The following is a 22,762-nucleotide window of genomic DNA, read 5'->3' on the forward strand; positions in this document are numbered from 1 at the left end:
AACGAAAAGTGGAGAGTAAATCAGGGTATGCTGTGAGAAAGAGAGTGACCATGGACAATCGATGATATACCGGAATGGGGAATAGCTACACCAGCCTGACAAGAATAGAATGGATCAAGATAAGAAAGAATGTCAAGTCGAGATTGAAGGAGTAAACCCGAAAGGTCGATCGACAACCTTTTTTCAAGCCAAACCCATTTCCGACAAAGCTTTTTCCATTTCACCAGGTCTCAACCATTCTCCTTCATCTCCTTCACGTTTCCAAGGTGTTGGTACTCTTCCCTTATTGAGAGTATATCCACTACCTTCACTTCCCCTTGGAGGTGCTGCCAATGGAGTTTCCCTCATCTCGTCAAAGTCTGCGAAATCTTCCGCTGGGTTGGGAGTGAGGATGATGGGTAGGTCATCATTCGTGAAAGGATCTTTGAAGATTGTCTCTCCGACATGTTCAACTTGACCAACTGGCTCCTCCAACTCAGTCCGAGTCAAGTTTTCTTGACTAAGAGGATTCTGTAAACCCGTACGATACAAACATCCTGTGGAGGGATACGAAGCTCTTGCCAATTGTGATGGATAAGAATTATGTGGACTCGAAAGTTGACTCGCCCTCCTATTCTGAGGACTTTGATTTGGCCCGACAACAGGGGATGTGAGCCAAGTCGGAATAGCGCCTACGATAGGTGAAGGTATCGAATTTTTCCTACCTCCTTTCAAAGCTGAAATAAGTTGAGGTCTTCCTAAACCAATCAAACTACCACTACGCAATTTATCTCTACCAATTGATCCATCTTCTCCAAGTGACGACAAATCAGGTCGAACAGTATGAATATCCGATACAAGGAATGTGGTATCGCCTTCGGTATCGGTTTCGTTCAACGCTACGATAGCACCATCAGGAATCGAAGGAAGTGGAGGTAAATCAATTTTCATACTTGGTTTCCTTCTTCTTTCCGGGATTTCAGGTACTTGTTTGATACTGTTCATTTTCGGTGATGATGATTCCTTTTCAGGATTGAGAGGAGAAGGAAGAGATATTATTTCTAATCCTTGTAAAGGTATCATTTTAGCATTTGTTGGAGGTGAATGAATTGGGATTTTAGGTATAGCAGGTGCGAATCCTACTGAAGGTCTACGACAACGATGTTCAGCTATACTTCCTCTTGAAAATATAGGATTAGGTAAAGAACCTTTACGAAAATCATCTTCTGTCAATTTAGGAGAAGAATGAGGAGAAGCGTGAGAAAAGCTTTGAGAAAGAGGTTTTTGTTGACGACCAGGTGTGAGATTTGGACTCGAAGAGAAAGATGGACTTTGAGGAACAAGTGGTGAGATTATACGTCCAGGTGTAGGAGATCCAGCTCCTGAGAGGACCTGTGAGGGGAGACGTTTCGTAGGTGTGGTAGGCGCTCCGGGAGATGTTCCAGTTGGAATATGAGTCGATCGAGGGGAAAGAGGAGGATCGATACAAGGAGAAGATCGATTAAGAGGTGGGGAGGAATTAGAAGTTGAGATAAAATGAGAGTTTGACACGCGAGGGATGGTATGCATGTATTTCGATGGCGAAGGAGGTTTGAGAGAAGGAGAAGAGTTGGTCGAAGGTGATCCCATAACCTTGGGAGATGATCCGATGTTGGTGGTATTGCCGATCTTGGGGGAAGAGGTTTTGGTCACGTTGGGGAAAGGCATGTTGATATCGAAGATTTATTAGAGGAGAGATGGCAAAGATCGGATTATAGAAGATTAAAAGTCAGCCTTAAGATAAAAATCGAAAATCGCAAGTATTCACGAAATGCTAGTGATTATCGTTACGAATGGAAAAGAAAACTGGGATGATGGTGAGAAGAAGGGAGGACGGAGACAGAGTTGGTACTCACTAAATTATAAGGTGATCTCAACTAGAGTATGTATTATAGGATGTGTCAGGAGAAGATTAGTCGGATTATAGTTCTGTGATATGGGTTTGTGCGGATCGGATCGGTCTCACTAGGAGGACTGAAAGGATTGATGGAAGTGTTGGTTGGTATTATTAGTGACTGTAAGAGTGGTATCTGTCAAACAAATGATTCTTACTTATACCTCTCTCACTTTTCACCGTTTAATCTCCCCGTGGGACTCCACCAAACGTACTCGTTTGTCTTTGTTCCATAGCGTCCGATGTGACCAGAAGCGATGTTCTCTCTTAGACCCAAACCGTTTTTTGACCCATTGCGGTCTACCGCCACGTTCGTCCATATTGATCGTGGGTGCCACTAAAACTCTGATTCGTCCAAAAATGCTGAACCGCCACATTGATGCGGAATATCCGGAAGCGTGAAATCCCGACTTTGAACCCCTCCGGACCATTTGTTTACCTAAACAATCCCATCGTTGAATTCCTCCACCTCAGACGTCCACTTTGTACAAGCTACTAACCTTTACTCGTCCGTTTCCATACTCGTCCCATATGGCTTCACCTCCTGCTTCCCTCGCTTCCCTTCTAGCTATACCTGATCAGAACGGGACCAACGGATCAGTTCAAGATGTTGATCCTCATGCGGAAGAAGGTACCGAAAATGCCATTTTGAATTGTGAGTTATCCCCATCAATCCTTCCCTCTCTCGTCTTTCCTCAAGTCTTGATCTTCTCAGGATGGTGGTACCGGAGTAAATGAGGCATTTCAGTTTTTCTTTTGAAAGATACTCTACTTACGTAAAGACCTTTCTGAAACTTATGCAAATTCTCATGAAGATATACCACCAACACCTTCATTCCGACTTTCAGCTCATACGCAAAATATCCTCGATGCTCATATTACTCATCCGCCTCGAGCAGTAAGAGAGACTTCACCACTGAACCCCACTTTTACTATCCCTCCTGAGATCGCTGAGCTCGCTTCGAGGGCAACACCAGTCATAAATGTGGAAGAACCTACACAGGAGATTTCTGTACAGACACAATGGTCGGATGTGGCGGAAAGAGGGGAGATGGGAGGTAAACGAAAGAAACAACCTCATGAGAGAGCGGGATGGAAGGAAATGGATGAAAGTGATGGTTATCATAGAAAGAGAACGAGGAGGAAGAAGGAAGAGGAGGGAATTTTCGTAACGGAAGGTTCGCAAGAGGAGGGGATTTTGGCAATCGGACCGGGGACGGGTGATGAGGCGGAGGGTTCGAAATCGAAGTGGGTCTTTCTGGAGACCTTCGAAAACAAATCTCTCCCTCCTTCTGTTTCCCCTCACTCCTTCACTTCCAGTCCGGAACGTGAACTGTGTTATCCATAATCACGTCCCCACATCCCATGCTCGCGATACCCTTCGTTGACTACTTCCCGTCACGTTACACCCTTCAAGCTTTGTGTCCCTCAGACAAGAAATGTAGATTAGTGACTTAGTGACATTCGTGTCTGGATCCACATAATCCGTCCATGACGCGAGCTGATGCTTAGCTCAAAACTGACCCGTGCGGAACAAAACCGTCGAGCTCAACAAGCTTTCCGACGTCGGCGGGAAGAACATGTCAAAAGCCTCGAAGCTGAAATCAAGTCTCTCCAGACCTCACAAGCGAGGATGGATGAAACGCAAAGTAAACTGAAAGAAGTCGCTCTCGTAAGTCACCCCTTCCCTCATTCATCTCTTAGTGAGACTGACAGGTAGTCGTACGAATCCGCAATGGTGGAACGTGCCGCACTACGTCGAGCCCTTTCAACACTTTCACAGCGTACCCGAACATCTTTCCTCACTCCGTCCGGAGAACTTTCACTCAACCCGTTGACAGAGATCAGAAGAGGAGAAGATAGTCCGAGGGCACAGGAAGAGGCCTTTGGGTTATTGGAAAGACAATGCAGGGAAGTGGTGAAGGCTCGACGGATCGGACGGGTAGAGGATGAAGAGCATGTGTAAGGTTCACTTGGGTGGTTTCATACGGGAACATTGTGTATAAGTATGTAAGTTATGTGAACTCCATGTTGGTTTCCTAAAGAAGGTCTATGTATGATTTGGGAGCTGTCACAAGGTCAGTTTGTGCAAAACCTGTGTCACTAAGAACTTGATGGTCCATATGAGCCGCTTGATCAAGGTACTTTGTGAAGAAATGTTGGCTGTGTAGATGATTATGATAACAATATGGAGCGATTGTGTCCGGGGGATGAGAAAGTGAATGAAAAATGACAGCTGTCTTGAAGGAATTAGAATGTTAACAATACCCAGAGTATGATACATCCTTTTGATCTATATCCTCTGGGTACACTTTGGGACTATGCTGCTATGAGCAATGATTGACAAGCAGGTCTTTCAACAAGTCTTCAAATAATGTCACTCTGCTTCTAGCCTATAAAGTCCTAATTACAACTCATGGCATTCTTCTAAGGTGAGGACACTGCAGGAGTAGTCTTCTCCACACCAGCTACCACATCAGCTACCACATATCCCGCCTTGACCCACTGGTCGTATGCCGGTGAATACAATGAATCAAGTCGTGATTTTGTCTCATATGTGAGTTCACCATCAGGCTGTTCTCTGTTGAACCTTGCAATTGCTTTATGATCAAGCATACATGGGCATCCATCCCGGGATATGATCCTCACTGTTCCAGTGCTTGGATTTGCCAAACGGGAACGGCACATAGCGCCCTTGTGTATTGGTAGCAGAAATGAAGCTGGCCTCAAGGATTGGATACTCTGCTATGTGTCGGAACGTAAAGCTTGCAAGATCACTGAAGTCTTCTGACCATAGACAGAGTGTTCTGAATAGTGGTAAGTGTGAAGAAATTTGAGATGCCATGTTCAACTCACCAACTTCAGTAGGGCTACCAAAAGAGGTGGCTGACAACTCCTCAGGGCTTATCCCTTCCCCTGCAACCGGCAGAGCTTGTCCTTCCTCTTGAGACTGACTTTTATGACCCTCAGGTCTTGTGGTATCATTCATAGACACAACGGCTTCCCCCTCCCTCCCATACACGCTGAGCAGAGACTCCTGACAAGGAACTGTGAACCACTGAGACCCTAATTTGGTAGTGAGCTGGATTTCCATCACTGTCTTTTTGTTTACCTCCCTTATGCGAGAGTCATCAATTGTATAGCTTTTTTCTTGGCCATACAGCACTTCAATAGTGTGGAATTCTTCCTGAAGGGCTGATCTCAGTGTCACTCATTCATCAGGTGACTTACTCTCTTCATTGTGAATGTCATCTTTGGTGCTCATTGTGAAGCAAAGTGTTGACACGAGTCTGGTATGAAGCCCATCTTACTACATAAGAGGGGTATTTATATTTTGACCATAGAGCAGTGCTTGGGGAAACCTCTCACGGTCATTCCTCAAACACCTCCGCCAGAAGGGCAATGAGGGAGGGTCATCCAATTGGGATTTTCGTCATCGTCGACTGATTGAGGCGATGATCTTCCAAAGAGGCCATGAATTGCACTTGAACCAACGCTATGATTCATATCTGATTGTAAAAGGAGGAAAGCTGTGACCTTAAGAGATAGAAGGGAAAGTGGGAAAGAAATTTGCGTTCGGAAGGCTTCCGTGCGACGAGGAGGCTCGAGCGTTTGACTCGTACGTCACGCATGTTTGCTGATAATTAGATGGTAATACAGAGGGGAAAAAGAGCATGCATCAATTCTACATGTCTCTATGCTTATCACATTCCACTCACACGCATAAAACCAGAGACGATCGAATAAAGTTCAGAGGATAAGTTGAACGGAGAAATATTCGACGGAAGGGGTAATTATCTAACGGCGGTTCGGCCGTCCTGGCCCGATTCTATCGGCTAACACTCGCGAATTAGAGTTATGATCGCACGATCCCTCACCATCGTCTTCATCGGAGGACTCCCCCAGGGTATCAACGAATTGTCTGAGGTCTGTGAAAGCGGATTCTTGATCAGTCTGTGGCATACGTACTTGCAGATATATGCAGGGAGGTGTAGGATCGATAAAATATGAATTGTGGGGATGATATCCTCCTAGGTAGAGAAGTTTCTGATGAAGAAGCAGTAAAGAAAGAGAAGGAAGAGAAGAGGAGATGTAGAATACCCCTAAATCAACCCCACCTCTTCCTGCCAGATCCAGAGATGAAGGGAAGGACAGCCAGCTCCGTGCGCGGCGGCGAACCCCCAGGGTGGCGGTGTTAGGGACACGGCCGGAGACGTGCACCTCCGGAGCTGCATGGTTGAAAACCCCCCTCTTGGACCTGGCCAGAGAACCATGCAGCTCCAGAGGAGTCCGGACACGGCCAGAGCATTCTCACTCTTGTGATCCCCAAGCTCTCCACATACCTAAATCACAGTACAGATATCCTGTGGTACCATCTTCTGGACTCTTGTGGTCATGCTGGTCTGGCCCCACAACTAGAAATCTACAACACTGCAACAATTACCTACAACACATCACCATTCAGATTCCCCCTGATTCAAGACATTGGCTGACCTTCTTGCCAGATTTGGCATGTGATGATTAACAGCACTTTGATGGTAACCTCTTACACTTGTCTTAGTGGAGCATTTGCCCTTTGAAGTTACCAACAGTGTCTTGTACGGTGTGGAGGATCTGTTATCGATGTTTCTCTGAGTGGGAATGGCTAAAGGGGGTGTTCAGCTCCGGAGTGGTACATCTCTGGCTGGGAATGATCAGGTCCGTGCAGCTCCGGAGGTGCACGTCTCCGGCCGTGTCCCTAACAGCGGTGTCGTCGCTTCGGCGGACTGAAGAAGAAGTGGGCGATGATTGTCAAAAGATCTTAGATTAAATGATCAACTCTGGACGATTCTCTCATTGAAGACCAGAGGCGTGAAAGCTGTGCTCAACAGAGGATGGAAGGCCGAAATCACTCCTTCCTGGGGATCCACACAAATCTAAGACCTGAGCGCTAAATAAGAGAGAGGACGGATGACTTGGAACATGGATCGCGCGTGTGATAAACGGTTAAACAGAACAGAGCAGAAGAGTGAGATGATTGAATTCTATGCCCCAGTCGGTGAGGTACTATGACCGGAAGAGTGAGCCCGGAATGGTCCTACCGGACATTCCCTTCCACCCTCTGGGAGGGTGTCAGAGACGAGAGGAGATCAACAAGAAAGTAATTTGTGCGCCACCTCAATCCCAATGGTTCTCTTTCTTTGAGACTTCAATGTCTTGTGCTAGATACCCCCTTGAGAAGTGCCACATCATATCATCCCAATCTGGAGGCTGACAACTGGCGGGCATGCGTCTCCTGAAAGTGAACCTCACAGCAGTTGGCAAGGTAGCTGGCAGACTCAAATCCATGCAACTCTTCAATAGTGTATGGCAATGTCTATCTATCCTCCCCCAGATCATTCACTCAATACTCTTTGTGTGTGAAGGTCCAAGTCTCCCTGTCTTGTGGGCAATCAGCTGCTTGTGATCAAGACTTCTTGACCCAGGTTATCCAGGAGTGTTTTCAAACCTACCCACATTGCGTAGGGTTGTGCGTTGCAAATTGTGCAGCTGAATCTGCTCTGCTTTGAGAAAAAGGTCCTGTATGCTTGCAAAATGACATGAAGCTTCAAAATTGTGGACTTCATGACCATAACAATTATACGCTTCCTGAGTAAACATTGGCATGCTGACCCAGATTGGAGAAGAGATCCCTGGTATCTGGAGATGGCCGGATAGTATAAATCTTGATGTGTCAGAATTGATGCCCAACTCTATGTTCAAAAGGTGATTTGTTGGAAGATTTTTGAGCACCCAGATTGAAAGTCTGAAAAATGCTTCTTCATGAGCAAGAATGGAGATCCCTGTAAGTCAAGATCATGTGAGTATTTTGTGAAAGTAACTAACAAGACTGTAAGATTGAACCAAATGGATGGACCTCAAGATTTAGCATCCTGATCTATGTGAGCACATCACTTACTTCAGTGGCCTGTAGAGCATTTGACATCCCAGAGTTGCCTTCAGCTCCTGTGCCTGATGTATTAACAACAGTAAACATAGGATCTATGCACTCCTCCTGGCTCGGAATGGACAACCAGCGACCGGAATTTCCCGTCCCGTATCTCATCTCGAGTCTACTCATGCTTCCTTCTATCTGTAGCTCACAAAAGTCATCCAGAACCCCATAAGGCTCATGAAATAGGACTTGCATGGTAAGCCGATCTAGGTAGAGTCCTGGTGTATCAATGACTACCACAATCTTACCCCGGGGGGGGGGGGGGGGGGGAGGCGGTAGAAACGCTTACCTCTGCTTTCTGCATCCAAGTCCACCAGTTTTTCGGGTCTGACGACAAGCTCCTGGGATCCAAAGCTGGCGGGTCTGTATTGGATGTTCATAGCAAGACCGAGTGTTGGACAAGGTGGGTGAGAATTGGATTGAAAGAGAGAATTTAGGCGTTTACTTCCTCTATATACTGGCAGGATACTCTCCGTTTCGGGTTAAAACCCCGCTTCGCTTGGTACTATCTCCGCAAGAATCCTGAGTGAAGGGAGAGAGGACCTGCTATGGCGTGATAGGGTGGAAGCGCGCAGGAAGGAGGAGAGGGGCGAGAAGGACGATGGGGGTGAGAAGAGAAGAGGGGTAAGAAATAGAGAGGGCGAGAAGTTGAGAAGTTGAGAAGTTGAGAAGTTGAGAAGTTGAGAAGTTGAGAAGTTGAGAAGTTGAGAAGTTGAGAAGTTGAGAAGTTGAGAAGTTGAGAAGTTGAGAAGTTGAGAAGGTGAGAAGGTGAGAAGGTGAGAAGGTGAGAAGGTGAGAAGGTGAGAAGGTGAAAAGGTGAGAAGGTGAGAAGGTGAGAAGGACAATAGGGTGAGGGGGGAAGGGGTATGAGAAGGAGGATTAATGAATATCCGGGCCGATAGGAAGAGGAATGTCTCATTGAGACGGGGCACTTGTCGGGGAGCTATGGCTAACTATGCCATAGTGATACGTCAAGTAGTAAACAATAAGATGATTGTTGATGAACTACGGCTAACTTCGCCGTGGTGTGTCAAACTGCTGGGTGGTAGCTCTCCTCAACTCGATGGTTGTAGCTACTGAATATATCTCTCGCTTCAGACAACAATCAAGGATCCCTGAAGAAGTTCAGTGATCTGTAATCTATCTGTACTTCTCTCCTCTCCTCATAGAATATCCCTTAACTCCTGCACAGCCTTGCACTCAGTGGTCTTTGTCCAACTTCGCCGTACTTTGCCATATCCCTGATGTCCTACTCAGCTCACTTCGCCACACTTTGTCTTATGTCTCCCACTCTACTCTGTATCTCTCCATTTCCTTCTACTAACTTTGCCGTAGTTCTTGGCCAGGCAGAGTTGTTGTGGCTAATACTCCCTAGGTTCCTGTAACTTTGTCGTAGTTGGTCTTGGTGGGTCAGAGTAGTGGTGGTTGATGGTGGATAGGGGTTTGGTGATGGTGAAAGGAGGGCCGGTGATGGTGGTTGTCAAGGATATTACAACATGGTTCGTGACACATAGTTTCTTTTCTTCAGCACTGTTTCTTCTTCATCTTTCTCGTCACCTCGTTTGTGAAAGTCACTCAGTTGGTTCTAACCCAACATCTCAGTATCCTCAGTACCTAAGGTAGCCATCAAGCTCTACAAGCCAGAGACCAAAACCCTTCAGTATCCAAGGCAGCACTTTGCTACCGCAGTCTACCCACAAGCGTGACACAACCCTTTTGTCATGACCACGAGCGTTGAAGTTGCTAATTCAGGTGATGTACCAGCCACCTTCATTGTCCACCACAAATAAACACTACCCGCCACCCTCATCTACATGCCTCTCTCGATCTACATACATAAGGAAGTGCATAGCTTGACCAACTTCAACAAATATATCGTGTTTGCCTCAGCATACAAATCCTCATATACATTGCCAAACCATTTCCCCTGATCATCAAATCATATCCTTCAATCATCCATTGTCTCACAACTAGTTCATGTTCCTGCAAGTAGCTCTATCTCCATAGATTGGCTCAGCTCCTCAACAAAGCTCCTTTGACCTTTGGTCTGGTCTTGAAACCTTTACTCACCAATCTAAGCCAGGTCCCTGGAGCTTGTTGCTATTGTCAGAGCATTGTGTGGCTACAAGGCTGTATAAGTGTGTTCTGGGTGCTTACGTACCTGAATTGGCTCACCTAAAATATGGAAGGGGGCCTGAGAATAGATTCTTTCCACAATCTGCTGCTGGTCCCAGGAGAAACCTCCCCCAACTGCTTGGAAATCATCAATACTTTCTTGTGTGGGCATTGGAAGCATACCCCATTGAACGGTCTCCTCCTCAGGTGCCCATGTGTCCTTGAACGCCACTGTCAAGTACAAGTGTACCACACTCCCCATCAGGACAGGATGAAGCTGCACAGCATACAGAGACTTTGTGGAGAGATTGATGATTGATACGTTGGAGAAAGCTGTCACGGCAGCAGAATGTGCAGCCACTGTGTGGGCTAGAGGACTAATCAGCTTTGGTGAGTTGTTTGGATAACAGAGACTCACCTTCTTTGGAGGGAGTTTCAAATGGATCACCTCTAGTTTGGTCTACTTCAGAGCATTCACCTGAGCAGGCATATCGAACTTGATGTTCTCTAATCAGCAGCTGGGTGAAATGACTCAATGTTTCGTTTGTTGGGAGCAAGAGCCACATAGAATCTCCTCCAATTGTATGATACAGGATTTGAGTCGGACCAAATAATTGGTCAATCCCTGCGAAAGTTCCCCCCGATTGTAGCAAGAGGATTCAGAGTGTCTCCATTTCCCGATCCTTATCTGTAGGTCAGTCAAATGATATGATTCCCTCAATAAGTCAGTGACAAACCCGCTGGAACCCTGTAATATGGAGGGGAAACTCTCAGTCTCTCTTCGCTCCACGGGAGGCCGTTGGTGGATCTGGTGGTCATTAGTAAGAGATGAAATATGAGATTTGGTTATCAGAATTACAAGTCAAAATCAGAGTTGAGACTGAGAGAGAAAGAAGTATCTATATTGATGGCTACCTGAATGAATTTACAAAAGTTTCCCGCGGTTCGGATGAGAACGTGAGAACGTGAGAACGTGAGATTTGCTACTCTTAGAGGAAGCGTATTGCTCCCACACCACCTCGTTGGATGGCAATCCGATACTGACGGAGTTATAGACCTAGCGAGCAAGATGAGAATCGACGACTAAGTACCGCTTTGGTAGATACTATCATTGATCCGGCCGAGGGCATCGACGGCCGAAGTAGCATTTTCGCCACATTGATTTAACCGCCACATTCGCTTGACTGCCACACATGCTCTTCTCTTCTCTAAGTTATCTGTTGAAGGTGGAAAACGACTCCTCTTACTTTTGAAGCGTCAGCGGAATGCGCAGCGTCCGACACAAGGGACATAGACGACAGGCAGCCTGGAAAGCGAGTATGTAAGGTCAAGGGTTGTCTCAAGGTGTACATATTCACGGGCGAATGAAGGGATGGGGAATGTGGAACGGGGATCTGACTCTGGTAGAAGGGTAGGATCGTTGCGTATGGAAATGATCTCAAGGTGAGTTTTCTCGTCCATGAGTCCTTCGTCAAGCTTTCTGATCCCTATCTTTTCAATAACAGTCGACATCCACATAGACACTTCATCTATTCGTTCGTCTTACAGGTTGGCCTACTCATGTTGTTCAGACACGCGGGCAAGGAATGGCTTCTCATACTCTTGATCCTTTTTGTCTTGGGCGGAATGAGAGAAACGGGAGGAAGTGGACCAAGATATGGTGACTAGTGTCAGCTCAGAGCCGAAGTACAGTCACTGACCTATCAGTTCTCGCCCGTAACCTTTCCTTTCTCATCGAGAAGCCAACGATCATAGCGCATGCCCATGACGAAACCGATGGAAGGCTCAGTAAGCAGCAATCATTAGGGATACACGGGTCCATGACGATTGGTTGGAAGGCATAAGGATTATGCAGCTTATCCTCGCTTAATGTGTGTCGTGTCCAGATAAACTCTCCCCTTCTGCTCGGATATAAATCTCTTGTTATCAGTGTCTCCTTTCATACATCACTCCACTCTTCTCGTGTCTACTCTATCAGCTGCCAATAATTACTCCAACCCGACCTGTACTATTTCTGTTTACTCAAGCAGCTGACATGCCTGACAGAGCGACCAACACCAACACTATTGACGAGACTCAGATGGACACCAGGATCACGAGTCCCACCGTCACCGCGGCTGCGGCCTCAAAGTTTGATAGCAAAGGTCGAGCGTTCCCTGATACTTTCAACAGCCGCGAGGAGTTCATTCAACATTATCGTAGAGTCCCCACTTTCGATTGGGAGTTGCGTAGTATCAAACCAATCACAGATGAGCAAAGTAGGAAGAGTCATTATGATTCTACCAAAGGAAATCCATCGTATGTCTCTTCTTTTCTCCTTTTCTTTCCCCTGTCTTCCCTCGGTTTTCCAGAGCGGGAATGGTGTGTCTGAGACGATTTGCGAGGTCGCTAATCTACAGGGCTTGGACGCCTGATGTTGATCTGAGCAAGTACGGAAATTGGCAACCCGACTTTAGCGCCGCTTCCTGGGAACGTGAATATCCCACTGGTTCTTCCAACCCATGATGTGAGCATTTAACCCTATTGTCGATGAGTCGGACGGTGGGAAGACCCAGAGGACTTTCTTATGCACAGACTATCACATGATATATGTAAAACGTTTGATCTGTGCGCAGGTCACTCATGCTTCTCCTATCAATATCAGTCACAATCTGATCATCTTCCATGTCCAACTTATATGATACATATGAACATTGCCGGATATGAGGAAAAGTCTTTCCGATTGTTGGCAAAGCCGGCTGGAGAAGCCCTTTTCGTGAAGGGTCTCATTGTCCCACGATCCCACGCCGAAGCCGAGAGAAGGTACGGAATGTAAGTAACGTTACCCTATGAGGCCTCAGCCTGCTGCCCTTGCTCCATCTAGCTGCATGCTCCACTTTCTCCATAGTATGCAGTGAATATGTGTATGATGGATTCTACCATTTGACACACTACTACTACTGTATGTGTACACGCCACCGATGTCAGTCGATGGGGAAAGTTTGAAATGAGAACTCTCTCAATCCCAAGCAGCTTCCCCCTCTAGCCCCTCTTCTGTTGATACGTTTCTCACTTTTCCTACTCCTGTGATCCTGACCCAACCACTTACGCCTGTTCCATTGGATTGACCGTCACGAATTCTCATCCTACCATCCCTCCATCCACCCCCTCGTCATTAAAAGTGGTGATTACGGAGAATTACCCAAAGCGGCAAATTGAGATTTAGTACTTCTCTCGCAGCCGTCAGCCAAACCTTGGATCAAGCACAGTCACCAACCACTAACTTACTTCCTCCTCAACATCATCTTCATCCCTCATCTCTCTTTCAATCGTCATCATCTCATTCATCCACATTGAGACGATCGACCATTGTCATCCTGTCCGGTTACACACAGGATAGCAAACGCCGGTTGACATCGAAGAGCGAGCGTTTATTACCGGAAGAAGCGGAGTACGATTTGGAGGTCGATCTTCCCACTCCGACTCTGAAGTACAGCTTTATTCAACAACCAATATCACCAAAATCATCCGAGGGTAAAGACAACGAAATAGGGACAGTGGATTGATTACCCAGGGTGTTCAGGATGTCTTTGGTGAGTCACTGATCAAATGTCTCTCACACTCTTTTCGGCTTTGTTGACAATCGTCCCACCTTGCCATCCTCTTCCTTCACGTTAAAAGGGCTATATGCGTCATACCTATTTCAGATGACGCAGGCTGTGCATCTCGAACTTTGACGATCTCGAGTATATTTGAACATGTCTCATTCCTCTTCCGATATACTCTTTCTCATCAGATCTTCTTGGACATTTACGAAGATGACATGACCCACGTGCATATCCTTTCACCCATTTGATCCTTACTTCATCCCTTTGATTCTGTGTATTCCGTCACATCATTCACAAGTGCTGATATATCACAGTCAAACCCATCTTCACCCTCTCTTACATCTTCAAACCCTATCCTCTTCACTCCATCCACATCTTCAACAGTCATGCAACCTTCGGTGCCTGTCGTTCCTCCCCGCTCGGCCCTTCGCTCCGCCGCTCCTCCACTCCGTTCTCCCCCGCCACCAGTCATGACCCACCGAGAACCGTATCAGTCAGAATTATCATCGCAAAGTACCCTCAGTCTCGAAACAACACAGACACCACAGACACCTTCCCTTTCCACTGGTTCTGACGAAATCGAGAACGACGAGAGTATCACCATTAAAAGTACTACTAGTCCGGTCACTTCTCCTAAACCTGGATGGTCCAATTGGGGTCGTAAGAAAAAAGGGAAGGATGTTTTCAATAAAGACCCTTTCAAGGTCAAGGATGGTCTACCGAGTAAAGAAGCGTCCAGTGGGGTTTACACACGTACGTCGTCCAACCTATCTGATCAGAAATATTTCTCGGTTCCTTCCACTGCCACATCGCTCCACCCTCTCGACTCATTTCCCACCTCCTTACTCCTCTGCATCATTCCCAATTTCCCATACTTCGTGTTCTACGTTTAGACGATATACAAAGGTCTATGTCTGATCACCCAGCTCCGACTTTCCCCGGCCCGACTGCGTCCCCAGCTCATTCTCGTCACCCATCCACCATCTCCTCATCCGGCTACTTTATATACCCTGACCTTCCTCAATCCCCATTCTCCCCCTCTCGTACCTCCTCAGGCTCATCAGCCTCAGGCGACACCCCACAAACACCAATCACCCCCAACCGATTCTCGAAATTCTCTTCCGCGGCAGTTTCATACGGCTACAGTCTCAAACGTCTGTCATCCTCTATCACCTCTACACCTAATGCCGGTGATGGCTATATTACAGCTATGAGAAAATCATGGACCGGAGCCGCTCAACCGTCTCCAGTAGTCCCCCGTGCATTGTATGGCGAACAATACACTGAAGTTCCACGATACTTTCCTCCATCTCCAGCTGTAGGCGCAGGTTTGGGATTCGGGTCAATCGGTCCTGTCCCACAGAGGAATACGAATGGACCTAGGAGCACCAGTCAGCCAGCCAGAACGGTTGGGGCGGAGGGCCCGCTCGAAGGAGAGCAAAAGAAGGAAAGGGGAAGGAGGAAGCCGGTACCAAGAATAGAAGATGTGACGGGGGAGGTCGCAGGACTTGCTGTTTAAAGTCAATCCGAGATTCAGACCCTTGAGATGAAGGTGAGCTACGAGTGTAGATTTTGTGTGCTATTGTCATTGCATGTTGGACATTTGGAAAGAAGAAAATTTAGTGTAAGATGGATGTAGTGATACAGAAGTAGTACGTTTGACTATACTATCCTATCCCCACGCCTTGTCCTCGTTCCTCCATTGCAGTCACTTATCAGGGAGATCGACTATCTGCTATTGATGTTCTGACTACTGATCTTCGATGAGCACCGCTTATCATGACGTATGTGGAATATTCGCCAGTGGAAACCTCCCCCCGCCCCCCCCCTCCCCCAAGGCAGAGTATCGGGCGGTGTCGACGATCCTTTGACACGAAATGGTTGATCCCCCGATGGTATGTGTTTTCTTCCCATCCACTTCAATCTTCTCTTCATACCATCTACAACTCACAACAATCACATCCCCATTTGGCCATTGTGTTGTCCGGCACTATTCAGCACTCCCTAAACCATGACCCCGCCTATAACATCGTCATCACGACCTACCTTTGCGACCTCCAGAGCTCACGCGTTACCCTTGTTCTTCTCTCAGTTGAAAGGAGGAACTATAAGCATGACTTACCAATACGTTGCAGACGGAATCACAGCCTGGATCAGATATGAAAATGGGGGTTATGTGAAGTCACTACCGGTCCCGTCTCAGGGAGATCTAGATGGTTTCGTGCGTGACTGGAGTCCAGGTGAGTTACTATCAACCATCAGTTCCGGAATCACGAGACAGACTCACAATCAGACTCGACTTACGAACGTTCATCTCTTAAAGTATTGTCGGACCGGACGGGCGGTTCTGCTGCACCTACATTGTCTCTTGGAAGCGGGGACGAATCACTTCATCCCAGTCAGCTACTTATATCTGTTGACATCACAGTGCTGATACATGACAGGGGACTCGGATATGTGTTGGCAATGTGTCCATGTGCACCAGTGGATCAATGGGGTACGACTTGAGAAACCCACCCTAGTGCTACTCGAGCTTGGCGGAGAGAGTGAACGCACCATCGTGGCTTACTTTGAGGGAACCGATGAGGCTGGCCGACCCGTTTCGGTGCTCCTACCGACGGTAGAGACATTGGCAGAGTGGTATAAATATAACCCGCCACAACATCAATCCAGAAAACAACTCACTTTGTCTGGCACACCTGTAGTATCAACAGAAGCGGGGTTCGAAAAGTTTCAGGCCGAACTTAGGGAAGCCATGAACAATCTGATGATTGACAAGGATCCGCTGACCAGTGACACAATTAGTCACCAAGAATCGTCGTCCTCGACCGCAGGAAACACTGGTAGTAAGGGGTTGTGTCTGAGCCTGAAGTACAAAGTTGAGACTCCATTTCACGATGAGACATGATCAATCACACCATTCTCAACACTTACACAATTCCATTCTGCGTTCTGGCCGTCGTCTGCCTTTCTCGACCGAGATCTGTCCACATATTGTGAAAGATGTCCTCATAGATGTGAATTTTGACTTGATGTATCTCTTGTGTCTTATCAACTTAAGTGAGTCTTTCACCTAAGCACAATCTTTCCCTCAGTTCCGGGATGTTATTGTGAATATCATTATACAAATTGAGAACATGTTTATACGCAATGGAGCACGTCGTTCACCATCTTTCCGACAGAGAACCCTACCTCCCTGCTCCGGTTATTTGATGTAACACCACCCTCTTCACCGTATGCCCGCTTTCACTCCTGTTCCATCAGGGATGAACAGCATCTTGGTCATGTGAACAGCTGCACAAGCTTCAAAACCGCTTGCACACGAAAAGCCTCCAGCGCAGGTTTTCGACGTTGGGATGTCCACCTTGGGACACAGGCCAACATACAGTCCGAGCAATCCTCTAACATGTATGCCTAGTATTAGGACACTCTTGAGCGAACTAGTCAGAGGTTTTGAGGTCCCAGGTAGTGTGATGTGAGATGATGTGACCGCGCAACTATTGGGTCGTCGGAAGATGCTATGACATTCGTGAGGCGGCATTGGGCCGACTAGACGAGGTGAGCTGCAATTTGATTTTTATGAGAAGCGTTGGTCTTGCTACAAGTCCTGATTCTGTTATTGGATAAAGATGGTACCTCCTGAATCTCTGTTTCCATGCGCCCAGGAAAAGGGATTGAGAGACCTCACCTCGAAACGATGACCTGAGAAATGCGAAGTATCCAGACTTGGAGGGATAAGTGTGTGCTACAAAAAAGAGGACGTGACATGATTGGGATGAAAGATAGTGCAGTGCAACATGCTCCACAATAGGTTGACACCTGACCATATGAGTCGATTTCTTCTCGTCAAGCAAATGTGTCCGTCTGATGCTTCATTGTCGATATGATCACTAGCTCCATTCGACTCGAATTTGACAGACGTGGTTCCGTGCGTGATAGTTCCCCTTCCGACCAACCCGATGGTCCGGCCGACTACTTGAACACGTATACGCTCAGCCTTCACTTTGAGTCTTTTCTTTGTTGACTGGACTTCCAAATAAGAGAGGAGTTTCAATAGATTTGGCTATATGTACCCAGGTATTCTCGAGTTGCCGCTTCAACAGGAAGTTTCACCGCATCAAAGCGAATCAATGCAGTTTTGGAACAAAGGCAAGAAGACTGCGCAATCTACTGACATCTCGCCCGAAAGTACAGCACCTTCTGACAGGTTCAGTGATTTCACATATGGTCACCTTTCTAATCAAAATGGTCAGTGGCATCTTCGAGGTGTGTCCTACCATAGCAGCAAAGTACAGGTTTGTACTCAAAGTGACAGGGCGCCTGAGCATCAACCATCAAAATCACTCCCTGGGCAAAGAGAGCTAGCTCGTTTTGCTGCCTTGGAGCCTGAACTAATAAGTCATGGACTCATTGCAAATACTTCATCTTGTTTCAGTGAGTGCTGCTCAGGTACTTCACATGACTACAGGGCTGACTATATCCAGCTGCCGGGAACGGGGCCAAAGAAATGGCAACGCTGACCATGTCTGCGCCGCACTTGACATCCACCCTTTTTCAAGCCTCGTTCAAGGTGGTGCCATACTTGGATGGCACTTTTGCCATCAAAGCCTACGGATTTTGCCAAGTCAACTGTCACAAGACATACTGACCAGCATATGCACAATATAACAGTGCCCAACGGAACAGTGATCTAAACCACTGCGACGAAAAGGCCTATTAATCGGCGGTTAACTCTACCGCCGATCGCTGGTTAAATACCCTTCCCTGACTGTCACAGTCGTCGTTTCTTCTTCTCTACTGACCGACGGTCGACAAACCTCGGCTAACTACGTCGTAGTGGGGCGTCGATGTCTCACTAAGACAGGGTACTCGTCGAGGAACTACGGCTAACTTCGCCGTAGTACGTTGAACTGCTCGGTGGTAGCTCTCCTTAACTCGAAGGTTGTAGCTACTGAATATATCTCTCTCTACTGACAACAATCAAGGATCGCTGAAGAAGTTCAGCGATCTGTAAACTATCTATACTACTCCTCTCTTCTCATAGAACGTCCCTCAACTCCTGCACTGCCTCACGCTCAGTCCTCTTCGTTCAACTTCGCCGTACCTCGCCATATCCCCGATATCCTACTCCGCTCACTTTGACTAACTTCGCCTAACTTCCCCTGTTCTGCTCTCCCTCGGTTCCCTTCCCCTAACTTCGCCGTAGTTCTCCGCTAGGAGGGGTTATCGTGACAAATCCCCCCTTGGTTCTCGTAACTTCGCCGTAGTTGGTCTCAGTGGTTCGAGTGGAGGTTGGTGGTGGTGAAAGGAAGGTCGGTGATGGTGAAAGGAGGGTTGGTGATGGTGGTTGTCAGGGATGTTACGACGTAGTTCGTGACATCAACGATGCTTCAAAGCAAAAGCAAGATGCCACCATTATAGTCACCCATAGCCATCAAATTGCAACCATACCTATCAACTGCATACTGCCAGATGCAGAAGTGGTCAGCTGGGCTATGCAGAGTAAGGGTGTGAGCGATCTGTACAAGTTGTTTAACGTGACCCCTTCCAATGAGGCTTCCAGAAGTTCTTCACAGCAAATCTCTGTGATTCCAAGGCTTGACTTTGAGGGGATCAAAGCACAATTTTTGGCTGCTTTGTCTGCGGATCTCCCACCTCAACAAGCCCCCACCGACATGGCGGAGATGACACCTGCAACAGGGACTAGTTTGAGCATGGTCGGCCACAGCAATTTTTCTGGCTCCCTCGGATCCAAAGAAGCAATGAGGAGATTGTATGATAAGAGGAGAAAAATGGACAGCCATGGAATCACAACGGTGAATCTTGCACCCCAAGCTATGGAATGGTGCGCCATGACCCGTCCTGCTGCACCTGCTCTTTCAGACAACAATTCGAGGAACGTGCAATACCTATCAGAGGAGCTTGACAGAGAGGAGTAACTCAGTTGGTGAAGAGACATGGGTTGGCAGTCAGAGAAGTAGAGATCATAGGTAGTGAGATGACATACTGTACAGGCCGGAGTGACACTGTACATGAAGTTCTTCCCACCACATGCAGAACACGTCATGCCGCATTACTACATGGGTCAAGGACAATCCTGCGGTCTTCACCTATCACGATTTGCTATCGATAATTGAGTCATGATGAGAGCACCACATGTACACACTTATCACCACTCAGATACCCACCATCCGAATGCGGAATCAGAGTGTTGCCGGCTTACTGATCTGAGATTCATGAAGCGAGGAAACAGTACGCAGTTCCTTCTGATCCGTGCGCCACCCGTTCCTTCCGTCGTCGATGAAATACTGCATTTGGCTTTCACGCTCACTTGGATGTCGAGAAGAAGAAGATTGTCCCGGCAGCCAGCCTCTGATTTCCTCCTTGTTCAGAGCTACAAACCCCATAGCTTCTCCCACGTGAGGAGAACTCGCCATACTGTTAGTTCGACGACTACACCCCGCCAAGATCGACTTCGGACGTCTAAACCCTGCCTTTCCGGTTACATCATTTGCTACAGTATAATATTCATCCCCCCTTTTCGATCTTCCCAAGTTCTGCATATGAGGGCAGCCGGTGAACCCTCACCATTCCGCTCGAGTGAAGAAAGAGGAAGAAAGTTTCGAATAAGAAGTTGCGAGGGATGGCCTTCCCTTCCCACAGGGCCCAGAGCTCTTCACACGGATTAGTCAACTGCACAGCCCTGTTGAGACATCAGATAACACTTCTCTTTCCTCTTCTCTAGTTCACTTTTATCCGATTTTCTAGAGTCCACCGTGTTTATCATCCAAGTACTACAGTCGGGTGTAAAAAGTCATGTCCGCGTGTTTCATAGTAATTTGGCTGGGAAACTCTCTGCTTAAAATTGTGGGACCTTCATCTTTGACACAATTTGGTGCATGACAATGAAAGTCCACCACATTGTTATTGTGATTCTCTTCCATTCAGATATGTAATCACTTTGGCATCTTCAGTAATAAGATCTGTTGTAAACCTACTTGAAAGAAAATGCATTTTGGTCAAAAAGCGGCTTTTTGGGTGGTTTTTGGACAAAGTGCCTCCTCTTCCGGTCATGGCCATGCATTGTTGTCCAACATATGTACTAGCAAAGAATGCCCAGGATTGTTCATCGTGGATAGATGTACAAAATTCATTATGACATAAGCCATGCATATTGTCAGCTGAAAGAGATATCATACGACAAAGTGGGACATCATGATTTCCCAGCCAAATTACTATGAAACATGTGGACATGACTTTTTACACCCAACTGTGTTTTGCTGATTATTAGATGATAATACAGAGGGGAAAAGAGCATGCATCAAGTCTACATGTCTCTACACTTATCATATTCCACTCATACGCAGGAAACCAGAGACGATCGAAAAAAGTTCAGAGGATGAGTTGAACGAAGGGATATTCGATGGAAGGGGAAATTTTCAACGGCGGTTCGGCCGTCCTGGGCCAATCCAATCGGCTAACAAACTGTATCTACTCGACCCATCAACCAGTCATAGCAATGAACCCGTCGGCAGACACACTCGAGCCCCCATGTCATGATCACAACTCTGACCTCCACTTTCATGTCCTTAATCTTTCACCTCTGCTCTCAAGCCTATCAGGCATAAACTCCAAGTGTACTCCAGTCTCCATTTCCTCTGCTCCAAAGCCTATCAGGCATAAGTCCCAAGGAATTCTCTAGTTTCTCTTTCCTCTGTTCTGATGCCTTGTAAGGCATAATTCCTCAGTCTCTTGTTGTCACAGCTCTTCTATGTTCTGCATAGTTCCTTGTCGACCACCTTCGACAAAGTCACTGACTTCCGGTGCATCACGTAGGTGTCACGGCCGTCATACAACTTCTCTCTATAGACCAACGGTCGACGAACCTCGGCTAACTTGTCTCTTCGGTGACGGGGTCTCACCCAAGCAGGAGGGCACAGACGTCGAAAGGAGTGTAACTACGGCAAACTTCGGCGTAGTTAATCTAACTAGGGTTTTAGACTGATGGCGATGTATCTCGATGTAGCTGTAGCTATCTCTCTCAATCTTTCACTACTGACAACAATCAAGGATCGCTGAAGAACTTCAGCAATCTTCTCAGCTAAATGTATCCACCACTCCTAGATGTTCATCCAACCCATCCGCGCTTCAACGCACTTCGGCCAACTTCCCCGAACCACCAAGCACCCGTTCTTCTAACTTCGCCTAACTTCGCCATACCTCTGCTCCCTCTATCCCTGCCCAACCTAACTTCGCCTAACTTTGCCATAGTCGGTCTCAGATGTCCTAGGGTATGTGTAAACCAAAGAGGTTGAGAAATGATGGAGGTTTGAGGGGCAAGGGGGGGTCGTTGTTGGTGGAATTTAGGGGTGTCACGACGTAGTTCGTGACAATAATGGTGCTACTCACCATATACCTCCTCATAGGTCGATAATGACCGACTAGCAGAGCCAAGAGTATTCGGGCTAGCATCTGGCAAGTCAATGACAGCTTGGGAAACAGGTGACATTAATCTCGAACTAGATTCCGGACAGAAAATGGTACTGAAAGATGTACATCACGTCCCCACAGCGAAGATAAGTCCTGTTACGTGATGCACGGAAGACGTGACGCTTCGAAGCGTCACGGCCCTCATGCATGCTTGACGTGACCAGCTGAAGACCCGTGATACTTTGAAGCGTCACGGGTAAAGCCGTGCCTCTTCGAAGGGTCATGATTGAAAAAGTATGTACTGTAACTCAGCTGAGACCCAATTGGAGCATACTTTTCATGTGACATCAATCAGACAGGAAACCAAGTTCAATCTACAACTTCATCTCCAAGCAGCGCTTGACCATACTTCTCATAGAACCTATTCCTGTCACGAACTACGTCGTGACACCTCCATTACTCCACCAACAATGACCCTCCTTTGACCATCAAAACCCCCATCACGCCTTAACCTTTTTACTCTACACGTAACTCAGGACTTCTGAGACCAAGTACGGCGAAGTACAACGGGAGAATAAGATATACGGGGGCCTGGAGCATAGGGACAACGAAGTGCGGCGATGTTAGGCGGAGTTAGGCTAAGTAGGGACAATGGGAGCAGAAGTACGGCGAAGTTAGACGGAGTTAGGCTAAGTAGGGACATGGGAGCAGAAGTACGGCGAAGTTAGACGGGTTAGGCTAGGC

At 47.1% G+C, this 22,762-nt stretch overlaps 10 protein-coding genes across 10 annotated transcripts; 5 read left to right on the forward strand and 5 right to left on the reverse strand.

The window, feature by feature from the left end:
- Nucleotides 1-253: 253 nt before the first annotated feature.
- On the reverse strand, nucleotides 254-1,686 carry TREMEDRAFT_61332 (uncharacterized protein; the record flags this gene model as incomplete). The annotated part of the gene is made up of 2 exons (XM_007003547.1): nucleotides 254-282; nucleotides 312-1,686. 2 exons carry the CDS (start codon nucleotides 1,684-1,686, stop codon nucleotides 254-256), a joined length of 1,404 nt encoding a protein of 467 aa, XP_007003609.1.
- Nucleotides 1,687-2,443: 757 nt separating this feature from the next.
- Nucleotides 2,444-3,878, forward strand: TREMEDRAFT_61333 (uncharacterized protein; the record flags this gene model as incomplete). Its single annotated transcript, XM_007003548.1, has 4 exons — nucleotides 2,444-2,567; nucleotides 2,695-3,160; nucleotides 3,425-3,584; nucleotides 3,633-3,878. 4 exons carry the CDS (start codon nucleotides 2,444-2,446, stop codon nucleotides 3,876-3,878), a joined length of 996 nt encoding a protein of 331 aa, XP_007003610.1.
- A 461-nt stretch (nucleotides 3,879-4,339) lies between these two features.
- On the reverse strand, nucleotides 4,340-5,177 carry TREMEDRAFT_61334 (uncharacterized protein; the record flags this gene model as incomplete). Its single annotated transcript, XM_007003549.1, has 3 exons — nucleotides 4,340-4,512; nucleotides 4,769-5,107; nucleotides 5,144-5,177. The coding sequence occupies 3 exons, from the start codon at nucleotides 5,175-5,177 to the stop codon at nucleotides 4,340-4,342; spliced, it is 546 nt and encodes a 181-aa protein (XP_007003611.1).
- Nucleotides 5,178-7,069: 1,892 nt separating this feature from the next.
- On the reverse strand, nucleotides 7,070-8,266 carry TREMEDRAFT_61335 (uncharacterized protein; the record flags this gene model as incomplete). The annotated part of the gene is made up of 5 exons (XM_007003550.1): nucleotides 7,070-7,246; nucleotides 7,409-7,734; nucleotides 7,778-7,808; nucleotides 7,851-8,104; nucleotides 8,176-8,266. 5 exons carry the CDS (start codon nucleotides 8,264-8,266, stop codon nucleotides 7,070-7,072), a joined length of 879 nt encoding a protein of 292 aa, XP_007003612.1.
- A 1,109-nt stretch (nucleotides 8,267-9,375) lies between these two features.
- On the reverse strand, nucleotides 9,376-10,820 carry TREMEDRAFT_61336 (uncharacterized protein; the record flags this gene model as incomplete). The annotated part of the gene is made up of 7 exons (XM_007003551.1): nucleotides 9,376-9,403; nucleotides 9,501-9,576; nucleotides 9,782-9,869; nucleotides 9,957-9,986; nucleotides 10,048-10,334; nucleotides 10,420-10,461; nucleotides 10,739-10,820. 7 exons carry the CDS (start codon nucleotides 10,818-10,820, stop codon nucleotides 9,376-9,378), a joined length of 633 nt encoding a protein of 210 aa, XP_007003613.1.
- Nucleotides 10,821-12,036: 1,216 nt separating this feature from the next.
- On the forward strand, nucleotides 12,037-12,506 carry TREMEDRAFT_61337 (uncharacterized protein; the record flags this gene model as incomplete). The annotated part of the gene is made up of 2 exons (XM_007003552.1): nucleotides 12,037-12,299; nucleotides 12,401-12,506. 2 exons carry the CDS (start codon nucleotides 12,037-12,039, stop codon nucleotides 12,504-12,506), a joined length of 369 nt encoding a protein of 122 aa, XP_007003614.1.
- Nucleotides 12,507-12,687: 181 nt separating this feature from the next.
- On the forward strand, nucleotides 12,688-15,107 carry TREMEDRAFT_61338 (uncharacterized protein; the record flags this gene model as incomplete). Its single annotated transcript, XM_007003553.1, has 5 exons — nucleotides 12,688-12,812; nucleotides 13,207-13,470; nucleotides 13,555-13,573; nucleotides 13,903-14,341; nucleotides 14,515-15,107. 5 exons carry the CDS (start codon nucleotides 12,688-12,690, stop codon nucleotides 15,105-15,107), a joined length of 1,440 nt encoding a protein of 479 aa, XP_007003615.1.
- A 492-nt stretch (nucleotides 15,108-15,599) lies between these two features.
- TREMEDRAFT_61339 (uncharacterized protein) lies at nucleotides 15,600-16,496 on the forward strand (the record flags this gene model as incomplete). The annotated part of the gene is made up of 3 exons (XM_007003554.1): nucleotides 15,600-15,828; nucleotides 15,882-15,986; nucleotides 16,033-16,496. The coding sequence occupies 3 exons, from the start codon at nucleotides 15,600-15,602 to the stop codon at nucleotides 16,494-16,496; spliced, it is 798 nt and encodes a 265-aa protein (XP_007003616.1).
- A 1,337-nt stretch (nucleotides 16,497-17,833) lies between these two features.
- Nucleotides 17,834-19,527, forward strand: TREMEDRAFT_61340 (uncharacterized protein; the record flags this gene model as incomplete). The annotated part of the gene is made up of 5 exons (XM_007003555.1): nucleotides 17,834-17,854; nucleotides 17,884-18,022; nucleotides 18,073-18,212; nucleotides 18,426-18,488; nucleotides 18,856-19,527. The coding sequence occupies 5 exons, from the start codon at nucleotides 17,834-17,836 to the stop codon at nucleotides 19,525-19,527; spliced, it is 1,035 nt and encodes a 344-aa protein (XP_007003617.1).
- Nucleotides 19,528-21,261: 1,734 nt separating this feature from the next.
- Nucleotides 21,262-22,302, reverse strand: TREMEDRAFT_61341 (uncharacterized protein; the record flags this gene model as incomplete). Its single annotated transcript, XM_007003556.1, has 5 exons — nucleotides 21,262-21,339; nucleotides 21,649-21,689; nucleotides 21,746-21,874; nucleotides 21,998-22,131; nucleotides 22,235-22,302. The coding sequence occupies 5 exons, from the start codon at nucleotides 22,300-22,302 to the stop codon at nucleotides 21,262-21,264; spliced, it is 450 nt and encodes a 149-aa protein (XP_007003618.1).
- Between the last annotated feature and the right edge of the window lie 460 nt (nucleotides 22,303-22,762).

Source organism: Tremella mesenterica (genome assembly GCF_000271645.1).
Source record: "Tremella mesenterica DSM 1558 unplaced genomic scaffold TREMEscaffold_3, whole genome shotgun sequence".
Lineage (NCBI taxonomy): Eukaryota > Fungi > Basidiomycota > Tremellomycetes > Tremellales > Tremellaceae > Tremella > Tremella mesenterica.